Below are 26,038 nucleotides of genomic sequence, written 5' to 3'. Positions count from 1 at the left end.
AAAAGCCAGAAGTAGCTAAAATTCTGTACAGGATGATTTTTATTCTAACTTAATTTGATCTAAAAAGCACCTGCTGTAGCAACGTTGTTTAACTCATCGACTAAACACGATTTGATTTACCATTTTGAAATTTTTCTTTATAGCACGCTTTGGTTTTATTTAGTTTAACTGGTTATGGAGCTTTTTCTTCACACCAAATTTAAAAAAAAAGAAAACGTGCTGAATGCTAATTAAGTAAATACATTTTTCTTGGACCGCTGAATGTGTGTTGGTTGTGTTGTTTTGACTTTAGTTTCACAAGGTTTTCACTTAAGAACAGTTATATGTAGCTAAACGCTGATGTCAATACCATCTATGTTTCTACTGAATGTACTGCGTAGTTGCTGCTGTTAACTCAGATGATTACAGTTATTGTTTTCAATATCCAAAAGACTGTTAGTTCTGTTACATGCCAGATGAACATCTTGTTTATTACATATTGTATACTTTAGTACTGGAAATAAAATTAAGAATAACTATATTGTGATACATACTTTTCTGTAAAATAAATTACTTATATTGTGACATAAGATTTTATTCATAATGCCCACCCTTAGTGTGTGGATGGTAATATAATTATCATTCTTGGTGTGAACAGGCTTTAAAAGCTGTGTTTTTAAACGCGTATGCGTATGCGGCACTACAAAGCTGAAGCGTATAATAGATCAGATTCCACTAAAGGAATGATTAATGATGTGTCAGAAAGCACAATGCCTCTGAGAGACAACTGTCTGATGAAACTTGAAACACACAGTGTCTGATGAGACTGGAATCTATTGCTTATATTATTTTCCTTCCTTCCTATTCTGTTCTTTTTACATATGTTAGCGTACATCCCACTGTGCCATCCTTTCATGAAAGACATAAGAATGTGATTGAAGTCTTTCAAGCTGACAGAAATCAGAACCCGTGTTGGTTTCGATCACATTCACTGTTGCACTATCGCTGTGAGAACACATTCGCCCCATGTGGCGATACAAAAGATGGAGAGCTCCTCACAGTAGCAGAACAGGGCCCTACAGAAGCACCGACTGCTGCAGTGAGGTGAGCTCTGTGGACCTCAAAAGTGAGGCGTGTGTTTGTGTTTGGGGGCATGGAGTCAGTAAATTAGTAGAGGATGACAGAGCCCTGGGGCGCACTCAGACGACTTTACCAGCATTACGGTGTCTTTTTTCCTCTCAAAGAGCTCTGTTCAAAACCTAAAGTTAGCTAACTTGCCGACTATTACCTACACAGGCCGTTGCATAACATCAAAACCACAGAAACTTTATAGTGGCTAACATTCTAGTATCAAACTATTAAAATCTATGAGGAGCATTTAAAAGTTAAACTAAAATATTTTAAATAAGATTAAATATAAATGAACTGCATTCAATTAATATTAAGCCTTAGACCGTAAGCATAGAAAAAATAAACTTTCAGACTTATAATCTTTCATATTTCTATGCCTAGTGATAGGAAAAGGTTTGCCATTAATTGCGCTTAGTTTTCAGTAAAAAAAAAAAAAAAAATCGGATCAACACAATGTTTGTAATACAATGTATACAATGATAATAATATTATGATTATTATTTATTATTATTAATATTATACTTGGTTTAAGACAATGTTTTAAATTCAGTGCAGATCATTCATCACTTTTTTTTGTACAAAAGTCAAATTTCATTTCATAAAAATTAAAATAAAATCACCACAAATATATTAATGCTTGGGAAAATAAAATAATATTAGGAATAGCAACATTTGTGATCAAGAGCCTCTGGTATCAAGGCATACCTACAATGCCCCAGAATATATTCCACAGGTAGCTCATATTTTGGAACAGAGCCATTAAACAACATCCCCTGGCTCTCGGTAGCGCCATCATTTAAGAAGGTTAAGCATTTTTGCACCAAGCAGGGGGCCAAATTGGAAACTGATCGAAAGCAGCTTAAAGTTAAGGGCCAGCCGCAGTGGTTTGTGGGTACAATATGGATCAGGCCCCCAAAGGGTGGACAGGAAGGGAGAAGATAATTCAAGGGATCTATAAAATGATGAGGATGTTAACCTTATCAGATCCGAGACAGTACGCGGTCTGATGAGGAAATAAGGAAACGAGGGATAAGAAGAAAGTTAATATCCCATACTTAGATACAGACAAAGGGAGGTTTCTAGAGACAGTAGCAGGATGGAAGGAAATAAGGGATGTGAAGTCTAATACCTCAAATAAAGGAGCTGGAAAGCAGCTAAGTGAGAGGTTAAAAAAGTGAAAGCAGTTGAAGATGGACGCGACTATCTTTGTGTCTAACACGGGCCACAGCGTCAGCAGACCCATTAATCACCTTGTGTGTGTGAGTGAGAGGAAGCACTGATTTGGTATAAACAGGGCTACTGTGGTTCAGTAGTCACAGATCATGCTTCTCTGCATTATACACGGTTATAGTTACTAGCTGCGCTAAAAGCTGCTATTCCGCCACCTACTGTCCTCAGGGATATGTGGCTGCTCATCCACTGGGACCTGGAGATCATCTCCTTTAGTGACCACTGCTGTGCCTGTGTGGTGTCCGTGGCTCCTCCTAGACCTTCTGTGAAAGGTCATTTGTATAGTGTTCACAAGCTTTCTAGCGCGTATAAATCAGATAAGAGTGAAGACAAACTCCATTAGAAGCTAAAAGCAAAGACAGAGACAAACAAAGATTGGCCGGGCAGGAGTATGGATCTGTTGGGAGACAGGCTTTTAAAACTTGTCATAAGGAACACCCATCTTGTGTGTATACAAAAAGAGAGAGGCAAAAAAACTCCCAGAAAAACTAAAACTACCTTCCATGTCTCATTGCAAACAAATTGTTAACAGACAAATCTCCCTACTTGGGAGAGAAATTCTTAAGTCTAAAAGAAACTTTGCTGAAGCCACTGAACTTCATCTCAGATTCTCCACACCTGATGAACAGCTGTCAAATACAAAGATAACATACTGATACCATATTGCTAAATTAAAAAGAAAATATGGTTATCAAAATATTGTGCCACTACTAATGAATAAAAACCAGCAGGCAGCCTTTTGATTGGTTCAGGACAATCAAAAGATCAAACAAACAAATTGTATCATCAAGTTAGCTAACTAGGCAATGCATCTTCAATCCAATTAATCCAAAGGCTTTAGTGTGCATCCTGTTAACAGCTGCTCTTTGAGTTGTCAGCCTGAGAGTTTTTTCTCCTCTCTGAGGGCCTGGCAGAGTGGCTGACTCTACTGGTGACTCCAGCGGAAAACGACACCCAGATGGACACACACAGAGCTCTAGGGGAAAGATCGGCTTTCCTACTGGAAACAGTGGCATTACACACCTGAGGCTATACACCGCTAACCAGCCCTACAGAGAAGGTGGAGAGGGGAAGTGGGTGCCCTGGAGGAGCATAACAGTTCAAATGATTGTGTGTGTGTGTGTGTGTGTGTGTATACACTGAATGGGGCTGCTGTTTTGTATAAGAGAGCAGAGAGTAACAGGCCCTAAATCATTAAGATCTTCTAGGCTCACGGGCACAGAGTAGCTGAGTGTGAGAATGTGTAAAATCTGTTGGAGGTTTAGCTCTCCATCAAGACGCTTCATGTCCAATATTTATTGAATAAAGACCTATACAAAAAGGCTAGTGAGAAACTGTATATCTGTGCAGTGTTGGAGAAACGACTTTGAAACTGATGCTTGACAACTTCAAGAGCCTCACAAATTAAAAGCACAGCTTTCTCTTATTGAAGTATTTCCTGAATAAATAAATAGACATGGAATATTTGGACTGTAACCACTGTATTATAGGAGAAGAAAGAGACCAGAGTGATATGAGAAACATTAACGTTACCTGGGACAATGGTTACAATTATCCAGGTGTAGCAGTGATCATATAAAAACATTTGATCACATGACACAACAACTGACCAATTGAAAAGAAGAGTGCTGTAAAATAGTGATAACCAAACTAATTATTTAATGAAATAATCATTTGGAAGACAAAATGGAAGACAAAATACAGCAAAAAATAATTATGTGAACAACTGCATAAATCTGTGACTTAAACTAGTTTTAAACTAGCCAAATCAGACAAAAGATGCTACTTGATAGCAGCTGAAACACTGCCACATTACTGTAGAATGCAATTATGTTGAAGCACAGCTGCTTTTAGTTACTTCCCAACAGCATCTGACTTCACCAGGACCAACAGATCATACTGTAGTCAAGCTAAGATTTGCTCAAGGAAACTTAGGAAGTAACCAAGAAGTCTGGAAAAGCAGGAGCACAGCATGGGAAAACTATCAGTGTGTAGTGACTTAGATGAGACGGACACTTACAGTAAATTTTACTTTCAGAGCTCTTATGTAGAAAATCTCTACATAGACTATATAGTTACTACACTAACAGCACACAGACACACACACACACACACACACAGTACAACTGGCCCACACAGGAACCTGGGCAGATGGGTGAAAGGTGATTTATGGGCAGAAGTATGAGATGAGCCTTTGTTAGTCCCAGCTCTAATCAGGATGAGACATCAACTATGAAAAGACTCAAGTCGTCACATACATTAAAGCACGGCTGCTCCAAGTCCATTATGCATTAACAGTAAATCAGCTAGCCCTGCTGAGAGACCCGTCTATTTCTAAATAATACATAACTACATTCTAAGGACTTTATGTTAGTGCTGCCTACAGAACAGCTACATTGTAATATTAGTTATTTGTGTAACCATTAAAATTTTGGCTCGAATGTTTTGACATTTAAAAGGAAACATGTACTGCATTTAAAATAAATCACACAAATTTTGTTTATATTGAATCTGCATAAAAAAAAAGTGTCTACTTTAAAGTTTAAGGAAGAATACTCAGTCACTGTCAGAAAATTTCCTGAACAGGAAGGAAACAAATCATGGACCAAAGAGTTCTAGCGCCACACCTCTCTCGGCACACGCACAAACGCCGGATGAGGATAATGTACTGACAGTAAGTGGCCTTAAGTGTAAGACCATGATTAATGCTTGCTGTCAATCTCATTTGCCTCCAGGTGGAAACCTTCATGAGAAACATGCATTTCCTCTCTTTATTAAAGGATAAAACACATGGGTGCTCACGCAAACCTCTGTAAACACTGTAATCCAGTGGGTTTTAAAACGTCTTGCTCTCTTGTACTTAAATAAAGCTGTAAGCCCCGAGAAGCAGTGCATTGTGACAACAACAATATGAAAAACACAAGAGTCACCATTTGTATTGTTATACTTGCAGTCTGAAGATTGAACATACCTCTATCCCAGGTACTAAACATCCGAGCATAACATGTCCCATACCGTTTCGGCTGTGAACATGAATTATACCTCAAATAGCTCAGCCTGAGGTGTGCTATTACTTTTCCAAGCAATGTGTTTAGGCTTTCAACAGGGTAAATAATAAAATGGGGAAAAAACACTGAAAGATTGACCTAGGCCCTATCTAGGGACCACAATATGCCAAAACCTGGAGGGGTTCTTTTGGTCAGTTGAGCAAGTACCCATTAGAGTCTAGCAACCATATGGCAAGTACGGGCTGGTCTGTATGGCCAAAATGTATTATCATAATATTATTTTCCTCATATTCTACGACATTAATCAAAAAAGCTACATTTTAGGGAACCGTAACCTCCATTTTAGTTTTCCCTAAAAGCTGTATTTTCTGGAGACTTATTAGTGACGTGCACTGACTGGCTGTTTTATTTCTGCTGTAAGACAGGCTGGCAGATTAATCCATACAGAGTAAAAGTGCCCAGAACGTATTGTTAAAAAGATAAATTTCATGATATTAAAATTATATAGTTTACTGCTCAGCCCTAACGGCAAGTCTTTGGAAGTCTGATTATCCATCATGAAGACGTGCTTTAACACCAAGTACTACGGTTACATGAACAGACATTTCCACTCAGAGCCGAGATACACCTCACATTAGCCATCCCTCTCTGTGAGCATGTCAGAGTGCCAAATCTGACCGCATGCCGCGTGGGCTGAAGCCAGGACACACCACACTGGATGCCTTATAAGTCCAAAAACCTCTTTCTGCCTCTCATCATCCACCCCATACTCCCCACTTTCTTTTCTCTTCCAGAAGACGTCTAAAGCACTAAATCTATTAGCTAGCACATTCTTGTATTTTTGAGTCTTTACTAATGAAATAAAAAAAGTAAACTGCCAGACTGTTTCAGATAAGGAATAGAGAGTAAAGAAAGAAGGAAGAAAGGAGCTTATTTTCTTAACTCACCTTAGTGAAGAATACTGAAAGATGAGTCTCACTGCCAAGGATCCAAATAGGGAACTTTGGAGATTTGAGAAATGCGCCAACCTTTAAAAAAAAAAAAAAAAAAAACAACAGTTTAATCAGCAATCTCCATACCGATGCCATGACGGCCTGGCCAGCCACATTCCAGAACCATCACAAACAGGTTGATTCACTGGGATAAGTTGATTGATTGAATAGCTGGCGATTCCCAATATAATGATAAAGATGCCTATTAACAAAAAACGAAAAAGTTCACTATAATTGATTATGAATAGTTTATTGTATTATGAGCACTGAAACATGTTCTATATCAGCGGGGGTGAATGTCAACTCCTGGCTATATATGGCCCCAGAGACCATTTAAACATGCTTGCAAGGCCATTTAAAAACGTTCTGTAACTACCAAAAGGAGAAAAAAATTAATAAATAAAACAAAACTGAAAATTTTAAATCACTGTCAATCTAAAATAATGTTTATTTTTAACATTTATTCATATTTCATGTTTATTTAGATTTTCGATTTAAATAGATGCTTTGTAGTATAAATAGTATGTGTGATCACAAATCTCAAAAGTGAAAGTAAACCAAAAACGATTGTGCAAAAAGAAGGTTCCTGATTCCTGCAATTTTATATACAGTATGATTTCCCAATGATAAAAAACTGGGCGATAAAACTCATCTGGTATTTTTTCCTTTATAAAGTTCTATTGTACTTGACATTTTCTTTCTGTACACGAAACTACGGAAGCCCAGAGGGGATGTTAAAAGAGAAAACAGAGTTTCATTCAAATAGATGAACGTAAACTACATATGAGTTACTACTTCCGATAAAATCTATTTAATCACCCAGCCCTAGATGGTACTGGAACATGTGTCCAACTTGTCCATTACACACACACACACACACACACACACACACACACACACACACACACAGCATATATATATATATAGCAAATAACTTATTGAGCCCAAACTTTTAAGCAGCATGAATGGCTCTTGTTATGATAAAAGTTCCACACCCCTGATTCCACATTACAAATGCTGCATGCACAGAAAACCACATCCACCAATCAAAACCAAATTAAAACAGAATGAGATGCGAGTCAGCAGTTTAACACAAGACTATGGAATTATTCAAAAACACAGAGTTCAAAGTGAAGCTCTGCACACTCTACCTACAGCTCGATCTCCAGCAGTGCATCCAAACACTGAAAGCCCTCACACTCAGCCTCACATCACTCAACAGGTGAGTATCAGCAGCAGATTTGGGCGGGCAAAGCCTTCCAGGGTGTGCGGATTAAAATGATCATGAATATTGTGATGGAGGCTCAGATGGTTCTAAATATGAAGCGATACATTCCTGCATTCCTCTAGTCAAAACACAACTCACTGCACATATCCTGAAGCTCTGCGTAGCACGGTGCCATCCAAAACAAAGCAGCTTCTAATTACTTTCTCCACAGGTTAAAACAATAGAGCCATTCCTGTCCAGGCTCATAAAACATACAGGATGCATGCACTAGGTGCCAGATCTCTGATGTTTGTCTTTAGAGGGCAACACATTGGTTAGAGAGCAGAGAACCATGCACACACACACACACACACACACACACACACACACAATAAAAGTACTACTAAGAATCCAAGAATAAAAGAAAAACACATTTAAAAAGTAAGGGGATAAAATAAGACGAGAAGAGAAACAGAAAAGAAAAAATGGAGGACATGAACAACAATAAAGTAAATGGGGACTAAATAATTATGGAAATGTAGAATTCCGTGTGGTTGTTTTGTGTGTGAAAAGAAACCTAGACAATGTCTGTTCCTCATCATAAAATTTTCAAAAAAAAAAAAAAAAAAAAAAAAAGAAGAAAAAAACAAACAGCCTGAGTGATGACTGTGACACTAGTCTGTTCAATGCAGTCAGTATTTCAGTAGGTTATTATGTTGCAACTCCATTTCACAAATTCCCTATGAGATGTATGGCTGGAGAACAGCAAAACCACAAAGAAACTGTGAGCTTTGGCATCTAGACACTCTGCATCTTTTACACAACACTTGCCAAAATGGGATTCCAGATTTATCTACACTGTAGACTGAGAACACCATCTATACCACATGAATGATAAATCTAACTACAGTATTGGAAGGTACTGTGAGGGTGCTTATGAGTAGACGCCCACCTTGCAATAGCGCAGTGACTCCATTAGTGTGAGGAAGCCAACAGAGGCCTGCTGATGGATGCCACGAAGCTCTACAGAAAACAAAAATCAAAAGAAATTATATTTTAGTCAACTGCACAAAAATAAACTGTCCAACATTAAGCACTCCTTAACCTAATGACTGTAGCATTCCTTTAGCAGACATTTCTTACAAAATATTAGCTAATGCTGCCACCAAGTGGTCTACAAAAGCAGCACAACTGTGACATATTGTGATTCAAGTTTTTTTAAAAAACAAACAGCATGTTAACACATGTGCCACATAACACATGTACATAATATTCAGTAAAAATATATAGCATACTCATTCCAGAACATTCTCTATCACCGTCCCAAACGTTAGATACAGCATGACCTGTCACCAGAAGGTTGATTAGACTCTGGCTAAAAGTATGGAAAGAAAAGGTTAACAAAACAGCCAGCACTAACATTAAATGATAAAAGCAGTGTTATGAAACAGCATTACACAACAAAAGATAAACCTATCAGAACCAATAATTGGAACAGCTTCCTAAAAGTCACACAATCAAATATAATGCCAAGAAACAGCTATTATGCATTTTACCTGCCGTGGCCATACACAGGGTCAATCAGAGGTTCAGTGGTGTCTTCAATCTCATTCTTTATGTTCTCAATTCCCTGTGATTTCCATCAGAGCATAAATACACACACGCAGACACAAGAATAAGCATGTTGGACAAATTATATACATAATTAACCATCTATGCTATCATTCAAAACTTATTTATTAATTCACTTTTTTAATGGCATGCCAGCATCGAGGCTGTTTTAATGGCCATTTCAGAATAAATTACACAACGTATGCAATGATCAAAACATTATAAAATTCTACAAAAACATTCATGCAACATTTTTAAATAAACCAGTTAAACACAAATATTAAAACCGTACAATCCAATAAAATACGCTTAACAGTAAGATCTTTATTTTTTTGGCTGCTTGGCCAAAACATTTTTAAACCAAACTTTTGAACAGTAGTGTAGATGTAAGGTTGTTACCCTGCAAGCTCATTATTCTCTTATTTTTAAAAAGGAATTTTCAAAAACTGGCGAAAGACTTTACGGATGAGAAACGTAAAGATATACCTTTGTAAGTATGACAGAGTACAGAAATAGCAGAACCCCAAATTTGTTCTTCCAAGTGTCGTACAGTGACAGCACCACCTCTCTCAACTCCACCTCAGTCCTGAGAGTCCTCTTCCTGAGGAAGGAGTAACCATAATGTGAATATCAATTGGGAAACAGGGCTTGAACTTTACTTGGTAGAGCTGGTGCCCCCAACTTTAAAAGGTTAGGAGCACCAGCAAAAAAAATTCATGAGCACCACAAGAAAAAAAAAAAATTATATATTAACAGATTTCATCTTTACATTCTTAATTTTAATGCAGATTTTGGGTTGGTTAATATTAGCTGTTGATCACTCAGTCACTGCTTTTTCAGGTCAACAGGTCGCACTACAACAATTACACGAACTCGCACAAAAGCAAAATTTTGAGGTCGCACAGATTAAGTTATGGAAGCATATGCGACCAAAATAGTCACAATTTCGAGCCTTGGGAAAGATCCCTATTGACTGAATTTATCCAGAAGTTTTTTTAAGCTGCACCCCTCATTATGAATTTAGTTGCCCCTGCAATACTGGAGATTTCTGAACGGAAATTGTTATTTGTAACACAAGGAGAAGGAAAGTGTAAGCCAGCGAAGACATAAGGAAAGAGAAACACGCGGTGTGGAAAGACTTTGTGGACTTACTGTATGATGCTGTGAAACCTCTCAAAGCCAAGCTCCTCAGCAGCCAAAGCAGCTACACACACACACCATGCAAAAACACAAACGCATTTAACAAGACAAAACGCTCCAGAGAAAATTATTTGTAATTTCATGGTTAATAAGAACACACATCTCCAGAAGTTTACACTAACATGCTATGTTGGATCATCTGCTGTAAATGTATGCAAAGGAGATAAGATATTCCAAATATCACATATCAGTGTTAGGTATTATTAAAAAAAAAAACTGTCACTTGGCCCTTTTCAGTATCTGCAGAAACATGAGAATGACTGTTGCTTATTTTCTTACTCGGTGTGTCGGTAGGTTGGCTTGACTCAGGCTCCGGGTGGCTGTCAGTGATGTCACTGCTGTCTGTGGTTTTAGCACGAGGCAAAGTGGCCAGGTGAAAGGCCTGTGTCTTACTGAGGCAGGCAGACTCCAGGATCTCGCTGAGGGTGGAGCACAGGACTGTCCTCTGCTCTTCCTCTGTAAGGATAAACATCACATATGCCACGCATCCATTTTCTGTGCTGCTTTAAAGATTCGAGTTGATCAGTTTTGCCACTAAATGACGTGTTGGAATCTATATATTGCGTCCCAGTATAGTTCCATGCCATTAACTTTGACCGGTACCAGCCAAATATATTAGGAATTAAAATAAATGTTTAAAGGAAGTGCACAACAACCAACTGTAAACAAAATAATTAACTGTATTTGCATACAATTCAAAAGACCTGCAAAACCCAAGAAACTAATCCAGAGTTTGAACAAATTTAAATTTGTAAGAAATGACAATTGTTCATGTTTATCAAGAAGGATAACACATACACATACTAATGAGGACAAGAGATAATGTTAAATACGATTAGTGTATGTCTCACGGAGTGAGGAGGGGAAGAAAACGTTTTTTTTTTTTTTTTTTTTTTTTTTTTTACATTTGGCTAAACATATTCTCTTCAACAATCCTGTCACATGTCTTCAAAAAAAGGCAGAAGTATTACAGGTGACAGGTAATAAAGGTTTTAGAATGCTACTTTTAATAAGAAATGTATTTTACTTAACGGGGCAAATTAGCATGAGAGCACAACCAGAGATGGGAGCGGGGAAAGAAATGCAGGTGATTTACAGACAATGCGCAAAAAAGAAAAGAGCACAGGTTCAACCGGTGCATTTCCATTATGACCAATGCAATCTACTAAGAGCAGCAAAAACAAGCAGAGCTATAATAAGCGCGTAATCTGCTAACACAGGTCCAAATTGGTTAAGTCATGCTTTTTAGGCGGTAAATAATGCTGCAAACTAATGTAAATTATATTATGTAATTCATTTAAATACTCTCCTGTCATAAATTGCATCTAAAATGGAAAACTCCTACAAACGCATATGAAGTCGACTGTGTCCGAACCTTTTCACTGCATGTTTTTCAGCACTAAAAGAGGATTTGCTGTGGTTGTAAGCTGTTAGTAAATCTGGTCCTTGTTTAGGACCACTGTAAGACTACAACACAGATGTACCTACAACAAGATTCATGATGACTTCTTTCATCTCAGAAATATGACGGGGGCGGAAAGGTGCATTAAAAAGACGTTCATCATAACAAGGCCTAATTTATGTATTGACACAACCTAAATATCAAATAGAGGTCTGAGTTTCGAGTGTGCAAAAAGTAGAAACAAGGTGGAATTCCTATAAAATAATGCACACCAAACCTGAGATATCTTTCCAGTTTGAGCCTTCAGTGTTAAACAAAATGTTCTTCAACAGGAAAGCCTGAGAAATAACACAAACAAAACATACAAATCATTAGGGCTCCACTTAACCAGGCAAAAGAATCAATCTGACAATAAAGCACATCTCAATAAAAGTGTGTTTTATTTTTATATAGCAACTGCACCAGTGTTACGGAAACAGAGTGGTGAAAGAAAAGGGTAGGACATCCTGTAAATGTCTAGATCAAGTAGAATTTGACATAGCTATGGAATGTCAGTGCAAAACTAGTGGCTGGAATACAATAATATGACTTCAAATCTGAACAGATTTTAAAACAGCAGGTATCACACACTTGCCAACTTTTTAAGTGGTTACAAAGAACACTAAGCAACTGAGGATCACACCCTAGCAGACTTTCATGTATTTTCTCAACATAAGCTCACGCAGAAATTTGCAAGGAGACGCATGACAAATGAAAACAATATGCTCTAAAATCGGGTCGAAATATTAAAAAGATTTGATCCTCCCAACGAGACTGAACCCTCAGTCTGAAGTGGAAAAATCTGAATCTGTGCCCACCAGACAACATGGGATTTTTTCGAATTGTTCAGCTGTAACTGCTCAGAATCTGCAGACTGATATAAAGGCAGATGACAAAGGAAAGGAAAAACTTAGTGTCTTGGCAGTGTTGGGTTAATAATGTTTCAATGCACCCTGGCTTTGAAGTCCCTGGAACTCTTGTGGTGGAAATAAATACCATACTTATAAAAGGTGTTTTGATAATGGTGGTGGAGGAGGATGCTTTAAAACATTGTTCAAATATCTTCTATAGGTATTCCCACAGGCAGGGGCTCACCAAGTATGATAACAAAACACAATTTCAAAAAAAATTCTAAATGTAAAAAATAAAATCAAAAATAAATAAATAAATAAAAATAGAAGACTCCACACAACAATAATAACAATGGCACAGGACAGTATTATTGATATCACTTTTTTAAAAGTTTTTTTTCTCCAGCTGATAAATGATACAAATACTATCTGTACCTGTTAAACAACTTCACAAGCCATCATATACACTGTACTTCTGTTCCTCGCCAACTCATTTTCACTGCTATCAAAAATTACTCATCCAACCAATCAGTGACCCCCTGTGCCCTATGGATGGGGCTATTGTCATCCTGGAAGAGAACAGCCCCATGATAAAGTACGCCGCATGGTTCCGGTTTCCTGGATTTTTCCTTTTGTTTGTCATCAACCTGTATGTTACATCACTGCAGCACAGCTTTATATTTTGGACTTCACAAAGGCGTGTATGCACGCATACTTCATTACTGACTAAACATCATAACCTATGAACAGAAAAAAAATAAGGCAGCGACTACCTGCACAGGTGCAATGACAGCACACGGTCCACCTTCAAACTGCTCCAGTGCAGAGCGTTCAGCCTCACTGAACACAAAGCCTGTAAGAAGGAGCGGTGAACACAAACCAAAGTCAATGTCACAAGTCTCAGTTTAGCAATTCATCACAATTTATAACTGGGCGAGCTGAAGTAACAGGGTCTTGGCATCGGTCTTCTGTGCTGACCACTGCAGATTTTACAACACAAGTCAGCATAACTAAGATTTCTTTTAGTATCTATTAATTAAAGAATTTAAAAAAAAATAATAAACATCAAGACAGCTTACCTTGTGACCACCTGCGGAAGAGGGACGCAGGCACTCCTCCGCCACTGGGTCTGCCCCACACCAGATCCACTACTTCTTTATTAGTGTCTGACATTTCTGTTGATGTTCGCCGATATTAACTCAAACCATGCATGGAGACCAATGGAGATCCTTGTGACAGCTAACCGCTGTAGTGCACGCGACGTGGCTAGCGAACTCGTCCTGGCCTGCTTTTGTATTCCGCTCAATCTCAAAGATTTGGTTTCGGTGAGCAGGTGGCATTGGCCACAGACGCGCTACTGGTGCGTAAACCTGTCCCACGAGCGATAAGCGACCGAACGCTCGCGCCAAAAACGTGAAAGAACGTTAGCTTTTGAAGACGCAGACTGTTAACAGCGGCACGCCACAACGGCTTTAGTAACATACAGGTTCGCGTTGCGTCTGAAACGAATGTTTTCTTACGTTTTATTCAGTTCTTTAATTTTCTGTTCTGTCTGTTTAACTGGGCAGGCCTGGTATGCCCTCACCGAAGTAACTCACTCACCATACGGTCTGTGGCTTGTTGCGTTATTAAACGTCCAAAACAAACGTTTAGCTCGTTCCTCCGACAGCCCGTTTTTAAGAGTAGTCAACGACTGTCAGCTCCGCTAAACAACCCCCAAAGAAAATGCCGTGAAATCCAGTGAAAAACGCTCGCTGGGGTAATTGCAGAGTGCTCTGTGATCCATTCAGTTTATTTACTACGTGCCTCCACCTCAAGTTCGACTTTGTGAGAGATTGGTTCAAATCGAGAAGGTTCTGGTGACGTCAAGCTAGGAAGTGGTCTGATTGGTTATTCCGCCCATCAATCATACGGCAACGTCGCATGTCGCACCCACCTACAATACGGAGGCTGAGCTTGAATATACAGAAAGCTTGGCTAAGCAATGTTATATAAGAAAGAGATTAGGCAGCCATAAATTCTTAAAATACCAACTGTGAAGCAGGCGCGCCCACAGAGGCTATAGTGATGTCTTGTCGACAATGTAACCTAACAAACTGTACAGTGAATAGATTGTCAGAAAACAATGACTTTTCTTCTGGATATATTACCACCTAAACATTTTAAATAGCTAAATACTGCATGCATTTGCACTGCACCACGCACTAAGGTACCTGGTAACAAGGCACTTTTGTGAGAACATGATAAATGCAAAAATTAATTGGTTAAAAAAATACGTAAAAAAGTAAACTTGATTTTAAAAAACTTATTTAACAATTAATTAAACAACATTTATTTTTGCCGTTTTTATTTATTTACATTTAGCATGTATAGTCACTTATTTTCACTACCAATATTTCAATGACTAAAATAAGTTGCATTTAATTATTTATTTCCATTGGTTGTACAAAGTAGCATCCGAACAACATATCTTACATTGAGAAGCGAAGCAGTTGTATACGATTCAACGACAGACGCACGAAAACCTAAAAAAGAAAATGCTCGGAGACTTTTATTTTGGGAAAAGATGTGCCTTAACAGGAAGTTAGTCTATCCGATTCACGTTGTAGCCCATGCGTACTTTCACGTTGGCAAGTGAACGCACCTCTAGTAGAGAAGTGTTTCTACTTTATAAAAAGTGACATAAATTAACAGATTTTATTTAACAGCAATGGGCGGACAAGCAAAAGCGAAAAAGAAAAGCAAAGCTAAAAGAAAAGATACTAAACCAACTGGAGGTATGTCAGTCTTAAGAATCTATAATGTTAAACTATCTCATCATACTGCTTTTATTTCACGAAAATAATGACTTTAAAACACGTTTTTAAAAATGTCACATTAATTGAACCCATCTCTAGCAGTCACCAGTGTTTGCTTTGACAGTAACGGTTTATTGTAAACATGACAGCTAATATCCATGTGATCTGACGAATGCCAGATAAGAGTGCAATAAAGAATGGTTTCCAAACTTGTCGTGGTTGTACTTAACCTAGATTTATTCACATTAAACCTTGTGTGAGTGGTTTGTGAAAATCTATTCTTGATGTTCAGGTGCCTTGATGTCACCACAGGAGAGAATGAAAGCCAAGATGCAGGATAGAGCCAAGAAGAAAACAGCTGAAAAATACACAATAGATCAACTAGTTGAAAAGGTAATGCATTTCCTATAGTGACATATTACAGACATTAAATATGAGTGCTTGTTTTTAGATTGCTACTATACCTCTTACTTTTTTTTTTTTTTTTTCTCAGACTGAAGAGTGTATAGACAACTTTGATTTTGACATGGCCAGACTGTACTGTCAGCGAGCGCTGGATATTGAACCGACTAACCTGACCCTCCTGGACATGATGGGGAACATTTGCGCTGAACTGGGAGATGCAGAGAAAGCTAAACAGATATCCTTTAGACATGTACCGGACTGCTACATTGAATATGTTATCCTGTACTATCCTTGTGAAGCCTCCGGGCTTGTTTTTCCTTTTGTGATTGTATTTGAGTCTTGCAGTCCTTAACAGTGGTGTACGTGTATCTGAAGGCTGTGGAGCTCAGTCCAGAGGAGGGCCACAGTAAGTACATGTACCTGGGGCAGATTCACACAGGCATAGAGGCTGTACAGTACTTCAGTAAAGGAACCGAGGTCATGCTCAACGCCATGGACAAACACGCCAATGAGGCAAGTCACTGCTGATAAACAGTTCAAGCGTTTTAAATAGATTTGTCATTTACTTACACTACCATTCAAATGTTTGGGATTTGGCATTTTTGACATTAAATTGAGACTTGACAAAAATGTGTCATACCTAAGAAAGTACTGTGATGTAAGGTAACTGAATGGGGTAGGGTTAGATTTAGGGGTACGTACAGGGTTATTACCTGGTTATTACCTAGTTTGTGTAATTACTTGAATAAATACATAGTATATGTACAGTACATGGGGAACAGGACTGTAAAAATGCCGGCATACACATTATTTGGTCAGATGCTTTCTTATCAAGAATTTGCAAATCCAGGTAAAATGTAACTGAAAACAGAGATTTTTTCACTTAATGAAGTTAATGGTTATATAAAAGTTATATGTAAGTAAATAAGTTAAGTTTTCCATTTATACGTACATTAGTATTGTCTGATAGATTCATGAACTAATTCAAAACCCTCTGAAATGATACTAAATTATTACCATATTGGGGAACGTTGTCAAAGTTTTTAGTTTTTAGATTTTTTCCCTTAAGTTATAGCTAGAATAAAAACACAATAAAGTATGCGTACAGTAAAATATGATGTGACTGTATGTGTTTTAAAGTTTCACAGAACCCTGAAACAAATAGACTATCTGAGACCTGATGTAAATAGAATATCACTCTCTAAGATACAAAGGAATTATAATTTTGTTTAGAACGCTGAGAGCTTTTGCTAATGAATAATGGATGTGTTCCATCATTGTGGTGCATTTTCCCAGTGGACAGCACTTTCTTTGCATTGATTACTAAGTTAGCTGCTGAATCAGAGTAATGCTTTCTGGAAGGCACAGAATTAGCACTGACATAATAGCAGGAGGCATTTAGTTATGCTGAGCTGGTCTCATGGTGTGCGCTGTTTGCGTCTGTATGCACAGGCCAGGTAAATGGGAAAGATAGAAGGACAGATGTAGTTTCTGTTGTTTCTGTAGGTAGAGAGTCATTGGAAACCAGCGGTCACTGATATCGTCGTACATCAAAGCAAACTGTAATCAATTATAATGACCGCATGGGCCTTGCATACATTACTGCGTATTGAATTCGGATGCTATGAATAATGAGCATTGTGGCAGCATAAAATGTACACCCTCAGTGGTCTAAATGACTTGTCTTGAGGGATAGTTGTACTAGTTTGAACAAACATGAGTCGGTTGTATGATTTATTTAGTGATAAATATGCAGTTGAGTCTTTCAGCACTAGAGGGCAATAAAACATAAGCAGAAAATTAAGTCCTATAGAGCAGTGCTGAAAACAACTACAATTTAAAAAAAAATAATAATAATTTTTGCATGCTTCTCATCATTTAAATCGAGTTTGATTATTTGAATACATTACGATATTAATACCGCTACTAACAATATATTCATTTAAATAATTCTTTTAAAGCTTTTCTGCAACCCGAGGTTTCTGGAGAAACGCTGTCTGCTGACAATTAGCTAAATGTGTGTTAAAAATATTATTGTAATAAATTGGTTAAATACTTCAAAACAATATAATAACAAATATTATAATTCAACATAAAATAATGAAACTTTCGTGCTATGATAGGTTAAAGAAACATAAAGGATAAAAGTTTGCTGAAGCCGTAAGAACAGGTGGCATATTTATTTTGTGAGTCTCGAAGGAGCGGTGAATAATGACTTAAATTTGGTCTGTTCATTACTCACGGCTATTATGTTGGAATATAGCGCATGATATCTGTGCCAATTTTTGAAATTAAGGAGCCACTAGGATGAACAATTATTTTTAAGTTCAACTCAATAACATAAGGTGAGTCAACAATGACAGGTTGAATGATGATTATTATTATTTTATTTCATGGTCACATGTGGTTCTGTTCCCTGATAGGCTAGTGCATTCGAGCGGCTGCATTTCCATCTGCCTGTGCTGTCACAAGGAAGGATGTGTCTGTGGCCTTCTGTTCCATCGCTGAGATCTTCTTCACAGATCTCTGGTAAATATCTTTTTTTTTTTTACACAGATATGTGCTGGCTCCTGTTCAACTTCTGCCCATCTTTGTTTGCTCTGGCCTTTCTCACTCTTTTCATTTCTCAACCTTTTTGGCTTTCTGTACCTGATGAGATATGCGACGCACACACACATGCATGCACACCTGGGACGCTGCAGACTGGAGCCCATCTGCTCTGAGGCCTGCAGAAAAGATCTAATCACAGACTGGTTGATAGAGGGATAGAAAGAGGGAGAGGGTTGGGAATTCAGGATTGGAGTAATGGTACGGTAGGAGAGAGATGAAAAGTAGATTTGGATTGGAGATGCGCTTAGTGTTGATTGCCGAGGATCTTGGCACGACGTGACTTCGCTCAAACCCAGAGATTTGAAATTCAGGATTATTTACTAAGTAAGCACCATACCATTTTCACACATTGGTGTGCATTATGAAGGTACAGCAGCAGCCTCTAGCAAAGTACAGTACGTCTCTGTGCCTTTCCTCTTGATGTACTGTATGGTTGTACGTGTATATCGGGGTTGTTGTTGTGGTAGATGTTTGCTGCAGGCGATAACTGGAAAATCAAGAGCAGGAAAGAGTGTGTGTGCTAACAAATAACATTTTCTTCACTAGTGTTGATGCCCTGGGTGCTGTGGAAACTCTTGTTTAGTTCAATTATTGGTCAAACTTGTAATTTTTTTTTGGTGTAGACATTGTACCCGTACAGAGCTAAATCACGCAGCGTGTGTTACTTTGAAATAGTTCCAAAAAATCATTTAATCCTAATACATATTTGATGCGGCTCTTTTTGATGGCCGCATTAAATTAAAAAGCATATTAAATGTACGTATTAAGGAAAGTGTCTACTTTAATGTTTAGGATAACTTTTTAAAAAATCAAATTCTAAAAATGAGTAAAATAATGTTCCATGATCATTAAGGGTAACAGATCTATGTATATAAAAATGAAACGACATGCATAACCTAACGTGTGCTTATTAAAATATATAAAAGAAAAGTAATTACACTAATTTAGTGTGTTTTAAATGATTAAAACCTAGTGGTTTGAAGAATAGTGGTAAAGATTGGTACAGATTTAAAACTGCAGTTGATTGGCTTTGAGGGGTTGATTATCCATAACAAGAGTCTTTTAAGGTCATCTAATGATTTTTGTTCAATAGCCTTTGTAAATCATGGTAAAAATATATGATTGTCATTGTTTATATGATTGTCATAACTTGATTTTTTTTCCTTAATCCATATATAATATTCGTCTATTCTGTGTATATATATATATATCTATATATCTATCTATATATATATATATATATATATATATATATATAATATTATTATTATTATTATTATTTTATTTATTTATTTTTTACATTTTCTTTTTCACAAAAAAACCCTATCTCGGCTCGGCACGGCTCAACTTGGCCATAGCATTTTAGTACCACTCTAGAGTGGGCGGGATTATAAACTTTTTAATTCCACAGCAACCCATCAAGCCCTCGCTGGATCCACTCCTCAGCTATCAACGAGGAAACCTGGAACCCAGCAGGGTTTACACATCACATTTTGCTAACATTACAGCTTGTTTGGAATCTCAGCTGAGGTTCATACTAAAAAAGTACCACGTTCTATAAACTGTGGAAAAACCACCGAATGTTAGTCGTATTTTACCCTGCCATACCATGAAGTAGAAAAGCACTCTTCACTATATCGCTTTAATAACCTTTAATAAGAACAAATATATATTTCATATAGACACAGGGCAATGTGCAGTGATTTTATACATTTGATTACTTTATACAATGCATGTCGGCATTTCTACTGCCGTTTTTCCTATTGCTTGTAATACGTTTCTTATTGTTATTTAAGCAGTGACTTTTACTTGTTTTATGCGTGAGATTGAGTTGTCTTTTCTAATTTTAGGTTAATATTAGCTTTTGTGATTGACATTTTGTGCTTCTTACTTTCTCATCTCATCCTCCTACTTATTATATGCTGCTTCCTATTACCTTTCATTCATCATTGCTTTCTCTTATCTTATTCAATATGTTCTTAACCTGCATGATGACTTCTCATCCTACCTTACTTCCCACTTGATCTCATTCTGCCCTGCTTCCTTTTATCCTATATCGCTTCTTCTCATCCTATATCTCTTACTTTATATCTCACCCATCATCCTCCTTTCTTCCTATCCTTTTTCAATATCTCTTGTCTTTTAATGTAGATATTGATCATAATTTCTTTGTGAAAATATTTGCACACAGGTTTTTAATGCAGAAATGTCGTGTTTGCATTTAAGTTTAATATCACTGACTGTTTTTACGTGCTTTAAACGGCTTTATAACTCTCTTCATTGTTTGACAGCATGGAGGAGGGCGCCGCTGACCGTTGCAAAGAGGCCATCGACAAAGCTTTACAGTACGACGAGCACAACCCCGAAGCACTCCAGTTGATGGCCAGCTACCTGTTCAGCGTTGAGAAAACCGAGGTACGATAGGACAACTGCGGAGGGAATCTCACTGTTAACTGCAGCGTTCCTAGCAGTGGGTCATTATGCAGTCATAATTAGTGTAGGTGGAGAACAGCTGAGAAAGCTGAGTCATGTATTTCTGAGGAGACACGGATAGAAATTGTGTGAGAGAACGAGTGACTAAGAAAGACAGGTTTTGGGCATGTACACTTGTTTTTTTTTTAAAAGGGATAGGCAGCGATGGTAGATGAGAGAGTTAGGTCACAGTTAATGAATTACAAGCCATTAATAAAACAAGCTTATTGAATATGACTCAATGTGGGACAGATAGATTCACTCCTGGTTCAAACACACCCGCTTTGGTGCAGTTCCTCTCTGAACCACTAGGGGGCAAACAGACACAAGACCAGCACGTCTGCGCTTCAATCTGCAGCTTAAAGCTCTCGTAACATTTGTGGGTATTTTCACTTTAGAAGATACTTCCATTTCCCTTCAGAGAGCTGACAGCAAAACTTGACTCAACAATCATAAACTTGAATCTCTTTGTGTCCTCTAACCTCAACCCTTTTTCAGGCTTGTACTTTTTCCATTTCATCCTATGTCACTGCCTGTGTTTCTCCCTCTTGTCTTTTATCGTGCTCTCTTATCCTGTACATCTTATTCTTGCTATTTATTGTGTTCCTCTCAAGCTTTACTATTTCCTCTCATTCAGTGCCATTTTGTCTCATCCTAAACCACTGCTTTTTGTCCATACAATTTCCCACTTCACAATGTACAGTATATACCACTTCATAGTAACTTCCTCTCAACGTATTTTACATCCGATGATCCTTCACTTCATCCTATTCTTTCTTCCTTTCATCTTATGCTTCCTTATTCATCTTATTTTAACTTGCTGTTTCCTAAATATTTTCATAACATACATGAAACTTCCTGTCCTTCTGTAAGATCTGTACTCATCTTATATTACGGTCCCTCACTCTGACTTCCTTACTTTATCACACTTCCTTTCAATCTATTCTATTTTCTCTTCTCCTTTACTACTTCCACTCATCCTATTCTACTTTTTCTTGTACTACTACCTGTTATGCTGCTTTTTCATTTTATTTCATGCTTCGCTTCTTCTTCTCAGTCTATACTACTTCTCATTGCTCATGCTATTTTCTACAGTATATGCATCATATACAGTACCACTTCCTCTCATCCTCTCATCTAATTTTCTTTCACCCTGACCTACTTCTTTTCATCCTATTCTGTATTTTACCTCTGCGCACAACTACCTGTTATTCTACTTTCTGTCACCCACTTTAGTACTTTTTTATCACACGGCTTTGTGAAATGCTCGATTCTGATTGGTAAGTTGCCACATTCCAAGGTTTGTTATTCCCAGATAACAGCCGGTATAACTAATAGCGCAGGCTCATCCGGGTAACTGCCTCCCTTAAATGTCCGTCTAGTTTGAATTTCCTAGCAACGGCTTCTTCACTGAAGCTTTGCTTTCAAATACTTCAACTTAGATCAAGGTTTTATTTACTTTTGTGACAAGAAGCCATGTAATAAAGCCCTCATAGTACAGCCCTTCGCTTTACGTCGGACTTTATTCGGAGATAACAACCTGCTGGATGTACATTATCTCTTATTATCCTTAAAATTTGTTCCTTACCTACGTCCTCTAAACCTTTACTGCCATCTACTGAATTCCTCTCATCCTACGTTACTTCCCCTCATCTTATAGAGAAAGAGCACTACAATGACAGGAAGTAGAACCCGACAACACTGTTTCTTAAATCTTATTCTATTATTTGTATTATAAGTTTTCTCTCATCCCATCTTATCTATATCATATCGTCTTACTTTCTCTCTCCCTTTAACCTACTTCCTATTTTCCTCTCCTCAACATATTCTACTCTCTTTTATCCTTTTACTGCTTCCTTTCATGTCATACCACTGCCGGTTATCCTAACTCTCTCACTTCCTCTCATCTTATACCACTTCCCCTCTTCTCGTAGAACTTCCTGTTCCTGTCCCACTACTGTCATCCTATTCTACTTCCTCATTCCTCATACCCTTCTTCTTCTCAACATATCCTTTTTCCTGAAAGTATGCACACCTAGAGGCTCTTTCAACTTTGTTATTATGTTTTTATGCAGGAGGGGCGTGAGTACCTGAAGAAGAGCGTGTCGTCATGGTTACCTAGCCTACAGAAAGAGGAAGAGTCACTGGCGAGCACAGAGCATGACATGGAGGAGGAGGAAGACCAGAATAAGGTGTGAGCACAGGTGTTTGTGTTCCAAAGGCACTGGAGAGATAAAGATAGGATGCATCGTGACCTCTCCTTTGAACTCTTTCTGTCGGCATGGAACAAAATAGTACTGAGCTTAAAAAGTTTTTATTCTGGGAAAGATAAGGAAGAAAGGAAACAAACTAGCTTATTTTATGTTTTCGTTTTCTCTCATCGCCAGGCCAAGGCTGTGGCAGACTGCCTCAAGGGTGGCCCTGGGGCCACATGCATGCATACACACACACACACACACACACACACACAAGTCCTTCATCAAGTGACCACACTTTGCCGCTGACAGTCTTTCCTATTCTTAAAAACTATTTTGCCTAAGGCTACGGGTTTCAAGTTTCTTTGAAAACATATTTTCGTTTGTGTGTACTTAAATTCATTTTTGCAGATCATCTTTTAGGAGGACTCTGCTCGGCTGAAGCAACAGAACAACAAGCCTCACTTGAACTGACTCATTGAAGGAGTTTATAAAAGTTGTTTACTTTTCTGCTGGCTAAAATGTCAGGGAACATTTGGCACTAGACATAAATTTGTCATATTTAGATGCTGCTTTGTGACGTTTGGAAAATCGCGGCAGGTAGGAGAGTATGTGCCTGTTTAAAGCATGATGTAATCCAAGTTCATAGCACTCATCAACTCTTTACAAAACCATTTATTCAGTATAGAGAATGTGTTTGTATAATATACAGCATCACACATTTACAGTTAACACAGGAAATGAGGTGGCCTTCAGGCTGTTTATTTTTTAAATGTCCATTGATTTGAGACCTTAAAAAAAAAATCAGTCACAAACAAAACTTTTCTTTATTTAATCGACCATTATTCAAATGCAAATCTAAAGATGTTTTCCCTTTTCTTGCTAGTAGACAATGAATTGTTTGGCATTTTCTGTCCAAATTTAAGCAGGAAAAATGTATCAAAAGTTTATTGAAAGCATTTGTAGTATACTGTCAATTACCATTGACAATACCTTCAACGTCAGCTTTGAGTATTCTGCACAAATGCTTTGTGTGTGTGTGTGTGGTCTACAGAGCGCAGATCTTTCAAACTATTTGTCAGTTTTATCATTTTATTCGTAGACTTTTTCCAGTAGAAGCAGTACAAACGATATTCAGTAAAAAAAAAAAAGTTCATTAAAAGAACATAAATGAAATACATTTAAACGGCAAGGTCGCATTATATAACTCAAAAGTGACCGTGCATTTTTACAATTGATTAAAAATCAAGCAAGTTTTCAGTAATAATTAGAAATGTCTCTTAACACAAACGCAGCAGATTATGTGACAACAAGGACTGGAGTAATTGCTCCTTAAAAAAATCAGTTTTGCCAATATATTAAAATAATATGGATATGAAGTAATGAAATAATAATATTATAATATCGCTGTGTTTTTGAAAAAATAAATGTAGCCTTGGTGAACATAAGAGTCTTTCATTAAAAACTGTAAAAAAAAACAAAAAACCTTTTGAACCTTTTTTTTTTTTTAAATAGTGTATTTATTTTCTAATTCATTTTTGTAAGTTAGCTGTTAAAAAGTAACCTTTTTTCTATAATGATGAAAACCTATGAAAAAAGGTTTCATAATTTTATTCACATCACATCATGAAGCCTTTTTATGATCCTCAACTAATTTACATTTCAGTTAATATATTCTCCATTGTTTTCTTTTTGTTTTAGAGCAACATCCCGCCTTATGAATCCAGAATAACAACGGCCAAGCTGCTGATCGAGTCCGAAGAATACGAGGTAAGATGACGGCCTACATAAACGCTTTCAAATGTTTCGATCCATTTAGAGAATTCCTGTTTCAGAATGTTCAACTTCAGCGCTCCTCTGCAGAACAGAAATGTCAGTGAATGTTGAAGAGGAGCGCAAAGTGCCTGTCAGTAATTCTTTGAGGCTGTACCAATGCCGTCCTATACACGGGTTCAGCTGATGAGCTCGTCTCAAGCTACTAGGTTAGAAATCATTTCATAATAGTGCATTGGATCCATTCTAGAGCCACTCTTTATTTATCCAGTGCGAGCGCATTTTAATCCAAGATTTATCCATTCTTGCTGTGCAAGCAAGTTTAAAGACCTATAGAATACATCTTTACAAGTACACTAATATTAGCTGTATGTCTAACAAACAGGCTTAAAGCTGTCAGTGTTGTGTGTAATGAGAAGGTTTAATGTGAGCTCTACTGCAGCTGTAGAGTAAACCATCACCCAGTGTGTATAATACTGTATAACTGTCAGCAGAACAGTTATTTGCTATCTAAAGATGTCTGCGTCTATGGCTGCCGTGAGGCTGGTGAAGTAAACAAACTGGTTAGCTCTTCTTGTAACCCGTAGGGAATTATTATTATTATTAATATTATTGCTTAAAAACGCTTTTGAGAAACCGATTTTGAACCAATGTGTTCCTGTTCTGTTGAATGCATGCAAACACCGTGAAGATGGCTTTCACGCTGACTAGTTTGTGAGACACAACCATTCAGAATTGTAAAGTCCTGTAGCAGTGCTTAGTAGTTGTCTTTCGTATCAAGGTGTCCCGCAGCTCTTTTGGAGTTCTGAGGGAGACGGTGTTCACGGTTAATCAGGCTAAGACCATAGATTTGTTTCCCTTTAAATCCTTTTCTCTTTTCTATCAGCACTAAGGTGTCCTTTGAATAATGCAGGATTGGTATTTTACTTGCACTTTACCGTGACCTTTGCAGTTGAGTGTGAGTGTGCAGTAGGACTCTTTTTGTGCAGGGTGTGCGAGCGGCCTGACACCTGTCCAGCACTCTGAGAGAGGTATCGGGAAAAAGAGAGAAACAGAGAATTTAAATAATAGCGAGGAGGAAAAAGGAAGAATGACGAGGTCGAGAGACAGAATGAAGTAGGGCAGGACCAGGATG

At 37.7% G+C, this 26,038-nt stretch overlaps 1 protein-coding gene and 1 pseudogene across 1 annotated transcript in view; one reads left to right on the top strand and one right to left on the bottom strand.

Moving 5' to 3' along the window:
- The window catches only part of LOC122360820 (ubiquitin carboxyl-terminal hydrolase MINDY-3-like), an 18,023-nt gene extending 3,853 nt beyond the window's left edge, over positions 1–14,170 (bottom strand). Inside the window, exons 1-10 of the mRNA XM_043261677.1 lie at positions 13,730–14,170; positions 13,424–13,503; positions 12,038–12,098; positions 10,638–10,814; positions 10,311–10,362; positions 9,645–9,759; positions 9,104–9,177; positions 8,843–8,922; positions 8,500–8,570; positions 6,296–6,376 (exon numbers count right to left, since the gene is read on the bottom strand). Of these exons, the coding sequence (XP_043117612.1) occupies positions 6,296–6,376; positions 8,500–8,570; positions 8,843–8,922; positions 9,104–9,177; positions 9,645–9,759; positions 10,311–10,362; positions 10,638–10,814; positions 12,038–12,098; positions 13,424–13,503; positions 13,730–13,823 (885 nt within the window). The 5' untranslated portion in view covers positions 13,824–14,170. The remainder of the gene's footprint in view (positions 1–6,295; positions 6,377–8,499; positions 8,571–8,842; positions 8,923–9,103; positions 9,178–9,644; positions 9,760–10,310; positions 10,363–10,637; positions 10,815–12,037; positions 12,099–13,423; positions 13,504–13,729) is intronic.
- Positions 14,171–15,247: 1,077 nt separating this feature from the next.
- LOC122360628 lies at positions 15,248–24,909 on the top strand (annotated as a pseudogene).
- The last annotated feature ends 1,129 nt before the right edge of the window (positions 24,910–26,038 follow it).

The sequence above is a fragment of the Puntigrus tetrazona genome, chromosome 16 (genome assembly GCF_018831695.1).
Source record: "Puntigrus tetrazona isolate hp1 chromosome 16, ASM1883169v1, whole genome shotgun sequence".
Lineage (NCBI taxonomy): Eukaryota > Metazoa > Chordata > Actinopteri > Cypriniformes > Cyprinidae > Puntigrus > Puntigrus tetrazona.
The sequence above is the reverse complement of the archived record's forward strand: the minus strand, read 5'-3'. Positions and strand labels throughout refer to the sequence as shown.